Source organism: Dendronephthya gigantea, unplaced genomic scaffold (assembly GCF_004324835.1).
Source record: "Dendronephthya gigantea isolate DGI-Jeju-01 unplaced genomic scaffold, DenGig_1.0 000089F, whole genome shotgun sequence".
Classification (NCBI taxonomy): Eukaryota; Metazoa; Cnidaria; class Anthozoa; order Malacalcyonacea; family Nephtheidae; genus Dendronephthya; species Dendronephthya gigantea.
In genome coordinates this window covers 419,620-436,435 of record NW_021163099.1, presented here as the reverse complement: position 1 = coordinate 436,435, position 16,816 = coordinate 419,620, and the positions used below count along the sequence as shown (strand labels likewise).

Sequence of the window (16,816 nt, the reverse complement as noted above, 5' to 3'; positions counted from 1 at the left end):
AACCCCAATAAGAATATCCACAGCAAGCTCTGCGGAATTCTGCGTACTGTCCGCTAACTCAAGTCCGCGTAAGTGAGGATGGGTTTCTTGTGTGAATTGAATGATCTGGTTGCTGAGGGCATATTGTGGGAACAACATAATTATGCGGACATATATATCTCCATTCCATCCATTGTCTCAACCGCCGGCTGGACAATGTGATATCGCTGTAACTTGGCTGAGGTTTCTCCAAACGTTTTAATGAGTAATGTATCATTTCCAGACACTGGAAGGCGAAGGACTCTTTGCAGGTTGCTGGTGATATAACTTCTTTGACTACAATTGTCAAATAATTATGATTCTTGCATTCACGCTAGGTTGATCACAACCAGGTTTGCTGACCTTGGCTCTTGCAGTTTGTAATGGAGTGCTGTTTTTCGAGTTCATTAACATGCTGGTAGTCTGGTTATTCCCATAAGCAGGAGTCTGCTCGGAGGTATCATTTGGGTTGTTCCCTGTGCTCCCTTTCAAAGATTCTTGATTTTTCACTTGATCTGAATTGGTTGGAGACTCACATACAACCTCGTACCCAGGGTCTTTTACCTACGCTCCACGGCCCACGCTGCGGCAAAGACCCTGGCAGAAGCTGGTCACGTGACCCCCAGATTTTGGGGGTTTCTTGACTATTTTAATATGGGAGGGGTAGTTGGGAAGTGTATTTTGTATTGCTTTAGTTTTTGTATAGTTCACTGTTTTTAATACACGAAACTTTATATTAATATTTGCAATATTGTGAGACAAAATGTGTGAAAAACCTTGCATCATGTCTCTCTACAATCGTGGTATTAGATTACAATTCAAAGCAAGAAGTTGGATCAAATGTCAAAATCCTATTCATTTATACTTGCGTCGATGGCTAGTAAAGACACGCCTAAAAAGTTCTATAAGAAACGTTCGGAATCGACGGCAAATACTTCGCGTTGCAGGCTTTGCAACAGTGTTACTGATCCAAATCATAGTAAACGTCTATTTCGGGCCAACAATAAAGCAATTCTTCGAAACGTTGAGTCATTTTTTGGCAGCGAATTAATTGAGCACGTCGAGCTTCCTCGCTTGATATGTCGGCCGTGTGAGCGAAGACTTGATAACGTTGTGCAGTTCAAGAAAGTTATCGCCGAAACTCAGAGTGAGTTACAGAAAATTGTAAGAACAAAACGGTGTCTTGACGTATCACCTTCCGTGCTGAAACCACCCGTCAAACTTCGTTCTGCTGGGGATTTGCCACGTCGACGAAGTATCGATTTCGGCAATGTTGCTGAACAAGAAAATGTCATTCCTGCTGTTGCGTTATCGACTGTGAATGTAAGTACTTTATAAAACCTGAAATTTTACATTGTATATTTGTATAGGCGCAAAACCTTGCCAATTTTTCTTTTAGGAATATTTTGCGCTATATTTTACGCAAATTATGTATTTTCATTAGTGATTAATTCATGCATGTGTAATATTGTAAAAAGGTTTCCTTCACGAGATTGTTAGGCAAGCTGATGAAGCAAACCAATCATTCATTCACTTATATTATAGTTGGCAAGTCATAAGATGTTTCATATAGTAATAATCACAAATCTAAAATATGTGGTAACGTATTTTGATACTAATATCATATATTCATATTAAATTTTAAGAATGAAAATCTTGATTGAGGCAGAAAAGGAGCTTATAGAAGTTGCTAGGAGAAGTGAGCCATCTGTCCTAAGAGAAAGGAGCTTTGATGGTCTGGCAGACATAAGTTGGGTTACAAAAGTGCTTGAGGAGTTGTCGACCAGATGCCCAAGAGTCCATAGGATTCTATGTAGACTATTTGATAGCACCATATACAAAGAAAAGAAAAGTTATGCCATCTCCTTTGTGTACAGCATCATTATGTTTTTACGGTGCCATGAATTGAGTCGAGTTCAAAGAATCAATTCAGTTTTGCTAATTGAAGGACAAGCATCTGGAAATGTAAGATAAACTCATTCTTTCTGATTTACCTTTATGTGTGTGTTGACAATTGACATAATGTTATGGTAAGTTGTGCAATAGAAATGAATATTTAGTCTTATTTATATTCTGCATTATAGCTGGTTACACGTCTTCACAAGTATGGTATGTGCCTTGAACCATCAAGCAAATACAACATCCTGGAAGACATTGGCAAACACTTCATTGATCGTGCCGCAGAGTTGGTGAAGTCAGGACGTTCATTTGTGTATGTCTTAGATAACATTGACTGGGAGGAGAAAGCCCATGACATGAGGCAAAATGTGCAAAATAGAAGTGTTCATGCAGTTGCAACAAGTATTGTATTTAACCGTGTTTCTGATGAAGGATTGCCCGATTCTGGTCCACAGCAACGACTGAAAGATTGCAATGTTCATGAGTTGGTGAATATCAATCCACTGGAATTGGAGGCAATTCGAAACCGGTATACAATACTTGTTGCTAATATTCTGTTTGAATATTTCCCCTATTTTGGAGCGTTCAGGCAGTATCTACCTAAAGCCACAAACTGTGCATACAAGAGTGAGATGGAAACTAAGTCGGAAGTGTTGACAATGCCGGTTTTGATGAAAGACGAGAAGAAGTATGCAGAATGTGTTGATGTCTTAGATCAACTTGAAAAGTGGACTCATGACATCTATGAAGCTGCAGGGTTATGTTCACCACCTCCCAGTGATGTCCAAGATGCTACTCCCACCATTGGAACCCACTCCAGACCTGACCAACCTGGATCCCACATCCCTCCTGTAGAAACTGATACTGATCCACTGTGTGGTGTGAAAGTTCCATGCTTTGGGGATCAATTGACAAGAGTCAGATTTGCAGGGGCAAGAGACTTAAGATCAGGTTGTCACACAGCAAAGCAAAGACTTGATCATATTTATCCTTTCTCTATTGTTGACTGGCATACAAAGAGGAGCTTTTGAAGGTATGTATGACTACAATACATGTAACCATGTAACTTCATATCTGCCATATTATGCAAATTAACCCATTTGAAATATTATATAAAATTGCCAAAAATGAGTAAACCTTTTCCATTTAGACCATATTCAAAAAACTCTACAAAAACTCAGGCAGAGAGAAAGGTACACTTCGATTCTTTCGTGAGAAACTGAACCGAAGAAATGTTACTGTAGACGTGAAGCACTATGAGGATTGTGAACAACTGTTTTTCAGTATTGGTAAATGCTATGTTGTTGAAGCTCTCATGGAATTTTTTCAAATGGAAGACAGAAAGCACGATCCCACTGCAAACGTTCCTCATAGTGCAAGTGTTTCTGGTGATGAATATGGAAAGCAGTATATTTTTCAAGTTGTTGACAAGTTTCTTGATGAGTTTGTTTTCAATGAAGAAAAGAGTGATGATTCAGATAGTGTTTTGGATGGGATTTCAGATGATAGTGCATCAAACGAAGTTGCAGATGGTGTTTGGGCATATGCTGATAACTTGCTTGAGTGTTTCATGTTGTTAGCTGACTTCAAGGATGCTGTTGCTACTGGCAATGGTGAACACATTTTCATTCTGCGTAAACAATTATTAACTCATTTCTTCTCAACACCTGGCTTTAATGACTTTGCAATAGAGATGTTAATTAACATTCTTCAAACAGAAGTGTTGCTTTCAAAAGCTGAAGCTCATCGTTGCAAGTGGGCAGCAACTGTTAACTGGAAAGGTGGTGCTGGTCATAACATAGAGATTGACCTGTTTCAGGTAAAGAATCACATAGAATCTGACTATATTTTGAAAACCGTCTATCTATATACTACATTATGTATGCGAATATTAACATCTGTATAAAGCTATACCATGCATACTAATTAACTTAATTATACTAATTGACAATACTATAATAACATAGAGATTGACCTGTTTCAGGAAAACAGAAACTGTGAAATGAAAAAGTTGATAAGGTCAATGGGTGCCAATAAGACAGAGAAAGCAATAAAACGAGCAAGCAAAGCATCAGGTGGAGTGACTGAGATTGTGGAAGCATTTGAGGCACAAATGAACATTCATGCTAAGTCAACAAGCCATACTCACAAGTCTTCAACTGATGATGAGGCCATAGTTGCAAGAGACCTGAGAAGTTTAAGGCCTTTCAGACAGGAAGAGGAAAGGAAATTTGAAACATTTGATGGCATTTCTCACAATCCAACACACTTGTTAGATAAAGACAAGTTCAAGGAATGGATGGAACGACATAAGAACAATATATTAATCCACTATCCTGTAGCAGAAGAACCTCAATAGACCTTTTCAGGAATTACCAGTACATGTCACAAATGCATAGAAGTCAGACAGAAGACAATGGTGAATGTGCACATTGGCATTATTATATTATAAATTGGCATGAACCATGCAGTTGTGAAATAATTACTGAAAATGTATATTGTGTTGTCAAACTGTGCTAATATGCAGCACCATATTCTAAATGTCATTACTGTCAGATTTGATGTTTCAATCAAGTTTTGTCAAACCGGTTGGAAAATTCTTTTATAGGTATCATGGTTTTTATCTTTATTCACACACACTATGATTTAAGCACTCTTACAATTAACAATTAACAAACAATATGCATGTTTGATGCAGTACTAGTTTGTTGTATTTGACTTTATCATTGTTGGTCCTGTAACCCTTCACATTTGTGCAGGACAAATTTCATTTAATTAGATGTAAGCCAGGATGCTGTAAATATTTTCTACATTTTACCTTAATTTGCAGTCAATAAGATGTAAACACATAATACAACAAAACAATTCTATGATGTCTCTTTCATGACCAAACATTTGTCTCCAACTTAATGTTTTACATTAATACTTGCAAGCAGCTGGAACATTTACAGTGTTTCTTACAGGAGCCACAACAAAGATGCAATGGTTTTATATAAAAGTCTTGTTCATAATCCAGTGACATTAGCATTAATTTTCTGAGGCATACATCAGAACTGGCACAAAACTCACGCATATCATCTTGCATCCCCACTTTGTTCTTTGCAATGTCTCTATTGCAGTAATACAAATAAGCTGATGCAGGCTGTCCATCCCTGCCAGCACGTCCAGTCTCTTGGAAGTATGCTTTTACAGAGCATGGAGGACCAATATGTACCACCTGGCGGATGTTAGGTATGTCCACCCCCATCCCAGTAGCTACTGTTGCAAATACAACACGGACAACACTTCTTCCAGAACTAAGTTGCATCAATATTTCTTTCTTCATTTCTTCTGTTTGGGGAGCATGGAATTGTGCAAACAACCTGTTTGCTGGTCTATGTGAACCAGTAGGATAATATTGCTCACTGCCAAGAACATGTTCAAACAGTTTGTATGCAAAACCACACAAGCGCAATGGAACATATACAATTGTTAAAGGAAATTCAATCTTTTTCTTTAACAGGGCGGTAGCAATTGGCATTAAAATTAAGTGGATAGTATCAACATCTTTCCCACTTTGAAATATTTTTTGATAAAATATATTTCTTCTGTCAGGGTTGCCAATTATACACTTCACCTTTTTCAACCCCAATGAGTCCCGGATATATTTTATATCAGTTTGACTTGCAGTTGCTGTCATTGCAAGAACTGGGACGTCTGAAAAAAGGGCACAAAGCACTCCCAACTTGCTGTAATCCTTTCTAAAGTCGTTTCCCCTAAAAATATTCAAATTGAAAAATATTAGAATTTTAGTCAATGCAATATTCAAATTGATAAATCCATCCTAAAATATTAAGTTTGTGTTATAGCCCAGTGGTAATAGAACCAAGTAATAAGAGTTGGAATTTTTTAGAGTTCCTTATAGTTACCATACAAAATACGTTGTTTCAAAGTTTATATTTATACATACCAGTCAATAATGCAATGGACTTCGTCCACAACAATCGCACGAACATTTTCCTGATATTTGTCGCTTAACAACAAATCACGACCGTACTTGCTGGATATTAATGCTTCTGGATGTGCAAAAACAATATTATAACAGCCATCGCGTAACATTTGTTCTTCACAAAAGCAGAAATTAATCTCAATGTTTCCCATTTCATCAGAATCGTCTTCTTCCCCTCGTTGACTTCGTTCATCCTTCGACTCTTTCACCGTTAAGACAGACGCCCGGATGCCACTCTTATTTAGACGGGATATTTGATCAGAGATCAAAGAATTTAGAGGAGAGACAACGACTACAATCGAGTCAACTACAGCCGCAGTCAAACCCCTTGACCTCCAACCACAAATTAAATCGCCACGCAACTTGATCTTGGCATACAACAGCATTGGCAACAGATGGAAAACTAGGGACTTGCCGTATCCCGTCGGCAAAACACACATAACATCATTATGAAGATAAACACTTTCAAGACATATGACTTGCCTTGGTTTAAAATTTTTTTCTTCGTATAAACTGTTCAAAACGGCAAACTCCAAGCAAGATAAAAAAGCAAGATGGTCCAACATGGCAAAATCAAATCCGGATGTGGAAGCATGTAATATGATACTCTAATCCACACTCCCTGAGGCAACAAATTGTTCGCTAAACACGTGACCAGCTTCTGCCAGGGTCTTTGCCGCAGCGTGGGCCGTGGAGCGTAGGTAAAAGACCCTGGGTACGAGGTTGACTCACATATTGATATATGGTGATTCAAATGACAACGCAGGCATCCTTTTTTGGGTTACCTACAGTTTGCAGCAAAGTATCCCGCCTGTGAACATACAAAACACTTTCCCTTCTTTCGCAGAATTTGTTTTCTTGGAGAGATTTGGGTAACAATAGTACAGCTAGCTGATGTATGATTTCCCTTGCAGTAAGTGCACCATGGACCCTGTTGATCATCATTATTGGTGTCAGTGAGCAGTGAATGTGATGTAGAAAGAATGCCTCTGTATCGATTGTCCCTGCTATTTGGTAGGGAACCAGGAATATGTTGACATTTTTCACGCAGTTTAAGGAGGCTCTAATTGCCAGTCATTAGATGATAATTCTCTTATGATGGCAATACGCATTTCTTCAGGAATCTTTGTCATTATAACTGAGGCTAAAAAGCTACCATAGGTCTCAGTTTTATTGTCTCGGCATTTAAATTGTCCAACTTGGAAGTAAAAAACCTCCCTTCGTTTGTCGGGAATGAATTCAACTGCGAAAGATTTAAAATAATTTGAAAGACTCGCGCAAACCCCGCGACAAACCCTCGTGGACAACATTCCGGGGGGAGAAATATTCAAGAATACATTTGTTCACAACCACAAACAGTCAACAACCCGAGTAAAATTTGTCCGTTTTGCTGTTAATATTTCTCATTAAAAAGCTAAAAAAATAAACCAGAAATATCTTCGTGAAAACGCGCACCCCCCTGCAATGTTGCCCACGAGCATTTGTCGTGGATTGTGCGCTAGACTTTTTAAATTATTTTGAAAATTTCGCACTTAAATTTCACTCCCGATAAACGAGGGGTGGTTTTTTACTTCAAAGTGGGACAAATGCTTTTAAATTTTGGATAGCTGCTATTGTAGCTATCAATTATTCATCGTGCTAAATTATTAGAATCGTGGTAAAGTACGTTATTTGGATGGTGCTTGCGACGGACGGCGAAAAACGGCGATCAAATTCGCAAAATATGGCTGAAATCGTGTTTTGGCGGGGGGTAAGTGAAATGAAATATGTCGTATCATTATAGGAAATTTATAATGAATAAAACATTAAAGTAAGCATTAAAATAAGCATGTTTTAAGCAATTCATAAACATTAAAAAAAGCATGTTTTTTTATCATATGGCAAACGTGTTTTGGAAATTAGAGAAAATTAGACTTTGCCAGGTGAATCTTTATTTTTATGCATAAATAGCAGTTGACCTGGTATGGTAAACATTCAGTAGCGTAGCCAGCCTGACGAATTGCCCCGCTATGCTAATATTTTAGTGTTCATTGACTGTGAAAACAATAAATTTCTAAAGGAATGAATAATTATAATAACTCGAAATTTACATAGCGGGACAAAATCGCCAGGCTGGCTACGCCACTGTAAACATTCATTTTCATAGTAAAATATGAAACTTAGGCTAATTTCACTCTCCAGTGACAACCCCTAAAAGCAACCATTCTGAACCATATAAACAATTCAGAAAGACGTAGCTTTGATAATTCAGGAATTAGAGCTATGTCGACTATGCCGTTTCTGGGTGTGGTCATTTTAGGACTTTCGTCCCGGATTCAGATTTTCATGTTGACCGTCATGGTAATTTTACCCTAAGACAGTTGAGATAATCGGTCCAAACTGAAATGCATACATACTCCTTTACAGGTTTTAGACTACAGCTGATTGAAAGAGTCCCAAAAGATGTCCTCTCGACAGGATTTCAACCAAATTTTTTAAGTTCTAACTTAAGTAATCTTGCATGAATAATGTTTGGCTTTCCATACAATGCAGTCAGGGGGGTTGAGAAGCCAGTTGAGGGTTTTTCGTTATTTGAGCTTCCTATACTAACAGAAAAACATCAGAAACACAATCATAAACAGCACTTACGAATTCACAACTGGCTTTGACTTCTTAATTCATTGCTTTTCCATCTTCGAGTGATTCTGCGATTTCGGTATCCATATTTTTTAGCTGCGAAAATTTATCTTTTTATTCAGATTCCAAAGACTTGAGCTTTTTTAACGACCCCACATTTCCTCTGCCTTCGACCTTTTCGAATGTTTCTCTAGCCATAGACATAATTTTCTTTGCATGACTTCGATGTCCGGCTCAAATTCTCACTTTTTTACTTACATCCGCCATGTTTGATTCACAAATTATCAATGATAAATCACGAATTTTAGACTTCAATAGACTTCAATTCCCGGGAATCGGCACCAAAATGTGTTTGAGTGACTATAATTCCTTGACCAAAATCCACAAATGATTTAGAATTCTCTTGTAATCCTTCCCTTTTTGAACGATTTATTCCCGACAAATAAAATTACAAAACCAAACACGTTTACGATGTTTAATATAATGCCCTCCCACTAGGATAAATTTGACCCGAAAAATTGATTTCTGACTTAAAATTGGACCTAGGGGACAGATTTTCGGCTTTTTTGCCTGGAATTTTTGTCGATATTTTTATTATTGTGAAATATTATTGCCGGTGATGCGATGTAATTTTATTATGTGAACTAAATCACTTTAACCCGTTTTAGTTTGCATTTGGGCAATACTTTATAGATTAGGCCTCTTTGATGTGTAATATTGAATAATATATAAAACGAATGCACATTAAATTGAATATCATAGCGAGTTGGCAACATATCGATCTAAAAAAACATGTATCCACTGAGAACAATTTCTTCTTCTTTAAAGTGGTCCCATTTTTATTAAAATCGGTCAAGTTTTCGCACAGGAATCGCAAGTTAAAATCAGCTAACCACTTTTAAATATCATCTGATCGGACGGGAATTAATTTAATCCACAAAGCGATAAAAAAGATAGCCAATCAGACCGCTGGAGTGATGTAGCGAATGACGAAACGAGGAAAACTCACGAGTAAAAGCGCTTTCTACGCTTTCATGTTCGAAGGCTTTAGGCCAGATAATATTTTTAAAACTGGACTGTGAACTTTTGTTTGATGCATGCATGCAGGGCACTGGACTGTTCTTTTTTCCAATTCATATCCTAGGCTTTTTTTTTAAATTTACCTCAGTCCTGGAATCGCTCTGATCATCCTTAGATCCGCCCTGTGAGACGTGTAGTCAGAAATACGGGCGACACATCAAGTTTGGCGTGCATTTATTAAGAGTTATAAGAATTACTCCATCACGTTTTTTACTTAAGCAAAATAATATTCACTGTAGACTTAGTATAATTATTGTATTCATATGTGATTATTCTCTAAATTTCCCAAAAAGAAAAATTCACACAGAGAAATTATTCAGAAATTAAAACGTATTTCTATATAAAGCAATAAATGTAAAAGCAGGTAGCATTTAATCTATTGTTGTGGAGGTGGGACTTCTTCAATCACAATACGCGAGAAAGAATTCCATCCGGAATACGCGTCAGCGTTTCCATAACCGTGGCAATTACCAACATTAAATCCAACACGGATATTGCCTTGACGAATATTGCCACAATAACCTTCAATATGTCGATGGCGGTGAAGGTTTTGAGTGTTTCTTCCTTTCCACATATAATAAACACCTTCAATAGGAGCATTGCATTCGGCTCCATTAAAAGTGAAATACCATCGTTTGCAACAAGCATCACAGTTGTAGATGCGAAGATTTCCAGCGTAGAAAACCCGAAGATAAGATTCGTCTCGTTTTTTAACAAACGTGCATTCCTAAAAACATTATAAACGAAATATATAGTTCTTACTTCTTAGGAATAAATTGTTTTCTCAATTGAGTTGGACTCATCAAGCTTGCTGCGCCACTGATAATATATATACAAACAGTGGCGTAGCCAGCCTGACAATGTGGTCATGCTATGCAAATTTTAAGTCATTAGAATTATTAAACTCTTTAGAAATTCATTGTTTTCGAAGTCAATGAACACCAAAATATTAGCATAGCATGACTAAATTGTCGGGCTGGCTACGCCACTGTATACAAATTATCCCAAGTAGAATTTCAGCTCTTGTAAACTGTCAAAGGGCAAAGGAGGCTTGTCGTGCTTTTTAAAAGTACAGAATAGGATTATCGTTATCATAGTTTCTTAAAATTAATGTTTCTCACCATTGAAACAAGTTGTGAAGTAAAGCTGACTCGATCTGAAGTATCGTAAACACGATTGATTTAACTTAATTAGTTTGGATATACGTAAACTTAAAGGTCATAAGATTTCCGTATGTATTTATCGATACAGTAATATCGATCTGGCCTCGAAATTGTACTTTTCCAAAATATTGAAACAAAATAAACTATAGAAGTAAACAAAATATGATTTTGAGAACCAATCTCTATGAAACAACAATATGCATAGCTATATTTCTGTTAAAGGCCACGCGGAGGTATCCGTCAAATATGACTATAAAAGTAAAAAATTTAATCATTTTTAAAATTTCCTTAAGTAATTCTAAAGAGTAAAAGAGTATAAAAGCTTACACGAATTAGTCCATTGTCTTTTCCATCTGCAACCTTCCAAGTACATTGTTTCCAGTTTGATGTCGCGGAATCACCACGATCACCTTTCTCACCTTGTTGACCAGGAGCTCCAATTGCCCCAGGCACACCAGCACGGCCTGGTTGGCCGTCTCTGCCAGTCTGTCCAGGTACGCCTGGAACACCAGGGACACCCGGAACACCACAGCATTGCCCCTTTTGGCAACTAGGAGTGTGGCATCCTGGTTGGCCTGGTAAACAACCGCCAGGCGGTCCTCTTTTTGTTCGCATTCCAGGTTCCTAAAGAGACATTAATATTTATGTATATATTGAACGAACTCTCCTTGAAGCCTTGGTAGTTTTTATAGTCATGCCCACGTTACATAGCTCAAACTGGCTTTGAGGTGTTAACAAGTTATTTCTCTTTTAGCCAAATGCAGATCTATTTTGATCAAGATGCGACCGAACTTCATCTTGACATTAGGCTGACTGACACTATGTAATTGCCTCTATAATAGCAACAACGATACAGATAGTTTACATTCAATTTTAGTATTCTTACACGAGGCTCGTTGTCATGCTTGTCACCTGTATCAGCCAGGGTGTGCGAAACCAAAGCAAAAGCGAACACAGCAAGCGATATGAACTTCATCGTTTTGCGGGACGAAAAGGAATGTCGTGCAAATCCTGAGTGTCTAATGAGAGTTCGGTGAGCTGCTTCTCTTATAATGTTCTTCTTAATCAATAATAATAACTCTTTATCTCTGCTCGAGAACTAAGGGATGCATGTACCGAATAAAAACAATGTACTTAAGAAAAGGAAATTGTTATTGCCTGATATTGCACGTCAACAGCTAAAAACGTGCGAGGGGAAATATAGATATACATGCGTGGTGTATTGCTTCTTTTTAAATAAAAAGAGATCGTAGACTCCTTGGAATGATTAAGGTTGCCGTTTTCATACACCCTCGTCAAAGTGTTCCTTAAGTGAGCCCGATAAAGATGAAACATTTAAAATTAAGAGCTTATATACGATTATAATTACCGCGAAAAATCGTACCGATCGAGGTATAATTGAGCCCACCTAAAGAATTTGAGAGTGAGGGTTGGGATACAGTTGTTGACCTTCTAAATTATTTGAACATGGATTGCTATTCTTAAACTAGAAAGGAAATTTATAACATGGCACGAAATGTGCTCGAACGCACTTCCGTGTTCAAGTACACCTGATATTTACCTCCGCTTATTATACATTGGGGGAAATAATAATTATTGGCTGATGAAACAAAAACAGAGCATTCAATAAAATATTATATACTTGATGAACACTCCTTACACTCGAACTTAGAAAGTGCCCGGAACCCCATTGCGCCATTAACTCATCTGTTAAGATATTGTACGTCTGTATAAAGTATTCTGATTGAAGCATCCCGGATGTTCTAGCCGATATACAATCTATGTTAAAAAATAGCTTTCACAATACACCGAAATAAATGTCCGAGGATTCTGCCCCCTGTTCTGGCGTCCCTGTGTTCATATAAGTGATCGTATTTGCATCCGTAGTAAACACTTAAAAAGTATAAACATCTACCAAATGAATCTTCCATTTAAACTTACATATTCAATGAACACCGGTTATTGGCATCATGTGTGTGCAGCGTGATGTCTTGAAAAATAAGCTATATATCGTGATTGACAGAGCCGTAATGTAGAGTGGAGACAGGTAAATTGTAAAGGGCTGGTAGTGTCTCGCGATAGGTCAAAAACTTTTAAACGCAAATCAGTGGTTCGTTATTATAGTAGGTATTAAGTAAGTACTAGGTTTGCGCTACTTATGTTCATTGTTTTTTATATGTGATTTGTTATTGATTGTCCCCTATGTAACCTGTCATTGGCACGATTGTGACATTTTGTCCATTCTCCCAATTTTGAATTTTTATATGGATTGTCACTCGTTTTTACTTATTTCTGTTGCGATTATTGAATTTCTGCACTATTCTCCACTTTCACAAATACCATAATGCTTTGCGCTTTGGGGGGACTGCGATGTAAACAAAATGGGGGACAGACAGGAAGTATCAATTGTAAACTCGTTAAAGACGTTCAAGGACGTTGCACAACTGTCCAAAACAAAATTAAAACATATCGCTAAAAGTTTGGACATTGACGTTGAAAAGTCGTTTGGAAAGAAAGCCATACTTAATCTTGTCTGTAATGGTTTAAACATATCAACTTCGTCTACGAGTTCGTCTGTGCCGTTGCCCCAACCTGCTGAAGACCAAAGCTTACCGTCGATAAGGCAGCTACAGAAACTAAAAAACTGGAGCAAGAGTCTCACTGGTTTACCGCAAGTTGTGGAAGAGTCCATGGTAAAGACCTTTTTAGTTGGAGCGGGTTATACCAAAGCGGACGTCAAGAAATACAAAACCCTTCGTGCTTGGGAGCACAAACAAGGAGTTCACTCTTTAAAGTAAATATTTACAACAACATATCTAGTGCACAATTCTTTGTCTGTAGCAGAAACATTTTTTCCTAAAAATTTATACCTATATAAATATTAATATATTTCCGTTTGGCTGTTTTGCTGTAAATTAGGGTTCATTCATTACCAGAGTATGAAAATATGTGGGTTTTAAGAGGTTGTTGCAACCCATCATTCTCCACCGATCCAGAAGAAATGAAGACGATGTATGTTGTCATGCACATGGAGACCAGCAAGCCATTATTTGCATATTGTACCTGCACAGTTGGGTAAGCTATTTTTGCAAATTTGGTGTGATGGTAGTAAGTGTGATGGTAGTAAATGTGTTTTTTTTCCATCATAAAGTTTGCGAGGTAATTGCAGCCATGTTGGTGCTTTGTTGTTTGTCTTGGCTGACATTATTGCAGAAGGAAAAGTGCAAATCCCTTCAGACCCTACTTGTACGGACTTACCTTGCTCATGGACAGAACCTAAAGGTAAAATAATCCTACATAATCTAACATGTCAGCACTGAAATAGAATACAATATTTCTGCACATTTTTCTTTGTAGAATCATCTTAAGAATTTTTGCTATCAGCTGCCTGTGAATTATTATGGAATAATCTTTGCTCTTTTTCCAGGTGCCAAAGTAAAACCACCAATGGTTGAAAATATAAATATTTACAAAGCTAAAGTGGGAGAGCAACCACCTGAAAAGAAATTCCGACCATCTCTTGCAATAACAGAGGATTTGTACAAAAACAGTGATGAAAATCCCCTAACAAAGGAAGAACGAAAATCTAACTTGAGGCAGGCAATTCTAGAAGCAAATATGGGTAAACCAATGCCTCCCATAGTTTACCTGTTATCAAAGGTGGAAAATGATTCTGCCCAACCTGCATCTGAGTGTAATCTACCAGACGTTTATATTTGTGAGAATTATGATGCAAGTTTAGCTATTTGTTGTGATATTGAGGTACAGACTAGCTCATATGCAAATGCTGACAATAATGAAATTGAAGAAATCTTAAAGCATAATCTTGGTAATACAATTTGCTTGCAAGAAATTCGAGAAAAAGCAGAAAATGTTTTGAGTGAAATATGTGTAAGCCAAGAGGAAGTTGATTCAATAGAACGGGAAACCAGAGGCCAGCACAACAATCCACCCTTTGGGCTGATTTTGTTGCTTCAGATGGAAAGGCTATATTTGTTCTGAACACTGCTTACTGCCAGAAATTTTGGGAACAGCAACTACCCAGGCTTAGGAAATTTTATTATGACATTATTTTATTGGAGCTTGCATATCCTCGGGTTAAGTTTGGACACAGTAGAATTGGTAAACTTGGAATTACATATGAATCTCTCAGCACTGTTGTAAGAGAGGAATAATTATTATACAAATACCATTGAATTATTAGGGCTGCCCCAAGGGTTTCTAAATGTAATGGAGTAATGTGATAGTACCACATATATATGTGCAGCACAATTTACAATAAGTTATTTACCCACTGGTAATATTAATGAAATGCATTAATAATTTATTTATCCATTGTTGAAAACTTTAAATAGTTGAATTGTACATATAGTTTACTTATACTGTAATTTATTGTACAGACAAATAATATGTTAGGGAAATATATATCAAAGTATGATTCTGAAATATTTGATATTGAAAAGTTTTGTTTCCAATGCTCTATTCAATATTTAACTGTCAACCTATTGTAGTATTGGGGACTGGAAATTAACTAAATAGGCACAAACAGTAAATATTTGCTCAGCTAAGTGTGTCATAGTCAAAGGTATTTAAGTTCGAAGAATACGATAAATCTTGATTCTCTGTATTGCCCTCTCCACATGTATTCGTGCCACTGCTATATTTTCTGACCTTCTACTTTCAACTGCCCTCATTTGTGAGCGGTCTTTCCCCTTAAAATCTGGGATGATAACTTTAACACCTGGAACACTTAAGACATCATCTATGTCAAATCCTCTATCAGCCATTATCTCATCCCCCTCTTTCATTGAATCTAGTAAGTCATTACAGTTTGATGTAATATGTTTGTCCGAAGTGCGCCCACCCCAAGCTCGAGAAACATAAACAACTGCTGCATGTGTGTCAATTCCAACTAAAAACTTGAATGTTGTGTGCCCTTTATAATTGGAATATATTTCTTTGCATGCTTGCAATGATGATGGTTTCTCTGTAAAAATTTCTGTACAATCAATGATAATCTTCACATTTGGAAAATTGGAAAAGTGCTTGGCCTTTCCTTCATCCAGAGATTCTGGCATTTGGCAGAGGTCTTTTAATTCAAAGTACATTAAATTGATCCAAGTAGTGAATATTTTGCTAATATTGCCTTCACTGAGCATAAAACGCGATGCCAAGTCAGTCAAGGTGAGTCCAAGTCTGAGGCGAATCAGAACCATAAAAAATTCCTCCTCAAGTGATAACTTGCTTGGGGCCCCTCTCTTTCTTTCTGTTACATTTACCTTGCGTAACAAATCAGATCCCCTCCAGTTTCTCTTGTTTACTAAAGCACACTCCAGGTACTGAAACAAAGCACTGAAAGAACCATAATTAGGAAATCCAGTCCAAAACTGAAAGCTAGAATCATCATGCTTCAATTGGGCTAAAATGAGGCATCGTGAGCGAAGATTTTTTTTCTTCTTCAAGTTTCTGTACTCTACTTTCTAAGTCATTGATATGCTTTAAGGTTTCTGAATCAAAGTTTAGGTTGTCTGGATAAGCCTGTGTTCTACAATAATCATGTGCTTTCAGAGGATGGCTCGAAGGAAGGCATACTCCCCAAACATTGTGCCTTCCAAAGTTATCATCTTGTGGATTACCTTTAGGCCTCCCTTTTCGAGTGGGTACCTAAGTTAAAATATAAAGGATTTTAACAATTGCTGCACAGTGCGCAAACGTTGAATGTTACAGAACAGGTTATGAATTATTAAAATTCACAACTGGTTTTTAAAAAGCGTATCTGATTCGTCTATGAATAAAAAGATGCCAATCAAACCTTTGAGGAAAAGATAAATCAGAAGGAAGTTTAGACAGGCTTACCGGCATTCTTCGTTGCCTCTTCAGCTTCGGTTCTGTAATAACTTCCAATGCTGTATCTTTGGTGACACTGTTGTTCGTGGTCCTTGGAGTTGTTTGTGCCAAGTGAGAGTATTCAAAAATCGAAGGAATAAAATTTCGACTGGTTTTTTCATCTGACTTGACGCCGTCAGCGAAATGAGAAGAACACAGTCGTGTG

The 16,816-nt window shown here is 37.3% G+C and overlaps 5 protein-coding genes across 5 annotated transcripts; 2 read left to right on the top strand and 3 right to left on the bottom strand.

Moving 5' to 3' along the window:
* Positions 1-3,549: 3,549 nt before the first annotated feature.
* Positions 3,550-4,349, top strand: LOC114533388. The gene is made up of 2 exons (XM_028554902.1): positions 3,550-3,727; positions 3,893-4,349. Exons 1-2 carry the CDS (start codon positions 3,611-3,613, stop codon positions 4,274-4,276), a joined length of 501 nt encoding a protein of 166 aa, XP_028410703.1. The 5' UTR covers positions 3,550-3,610; the 3' UTR covers positions 4,277-4,349.
* Positions 4,350-4,831: 482 nt separating this feature from the next.
* Positions 4,832-6,466, bottom strand: LOC114533311 (putative ATP-dependent DNA helicase Q1). Its single transcript, XM_028554820.1, has 2 exons — positions 5,867-6,466; positions 4,832-5,672 (listed from the first exon to the last, which is right to left on the bottom strand). Exons 1-2 carry the CDS (start codon positions 6,343-6,345, stop codon positions 4,832-4,834), a joined length of 1,320 nt encoding a protein of 439 aa, XP_028410621.1. The 5' UTR covers positions 6,346-6,466.
* Positions 6,467-9,758: 3,292 nt separating this feature from the next.
* On the bottom strand, positions 9,759-11,794 carry LOC114533336 (collagen triple helix repeat-containing protein 1-like). The gene is made up of 3 exons (XM_028554845.1): positions 11,651-11,794; positions 11,092-11,388; positions 9,759-10,328 (listed from the first exon to the last, which is right to left on the bottom strand). The coding sequence occupies exons 1-3, from the start codon at positions 11,738-11,740 to the stop codon at positions 9,978-9,980; spliced, it is 738 nt and encodes a 245-aa protein (XP_028410646.1). The 5' UTR covers positions 11,741-11,794; the 3' UTR covers positions 9,759-9,977.
* A 1,351-nt stretch (positions 11,795-13,145) lies between these two features.
* On the top strand, positions 13,146-14,766 carry LOC114533310. Its single transcript, XM_028554819.1, has 4 exons — positions 13,146-13,558; positions 13,684-13,839; positions 13,916-14,046; positions 14,192-14,766. The coding sequence occupies exons 1-4, from the start codon at positions 13,146-13,148 to the stop codon at positions 14,764-14,766; spliced, it is 1,275 nt and encodes a 424-aa protein (XP_028410620.1).
* A 587-nt stretch (positions 14,767-15,353) lies between these two features.
* Positions 15,354-16,322, bottom strand: LOC114533309. Its single transcript, XM_028554818.1, has 2 exons — positions 16,314-16,322; positions 15,354-16,244 (listed from the first exon to the last, which is right to left on the bottom strand). Exons 1-2 carry the CDS (start codon positions 16,320-16,322, stop codon positions 15,354-15,356), a joined length of 900 nt encoding a protein of 299 aa, XP_028410619.1.
* Between the last annotated feature and the right edge of the window lie 494 nt (positions 16,323-16,816).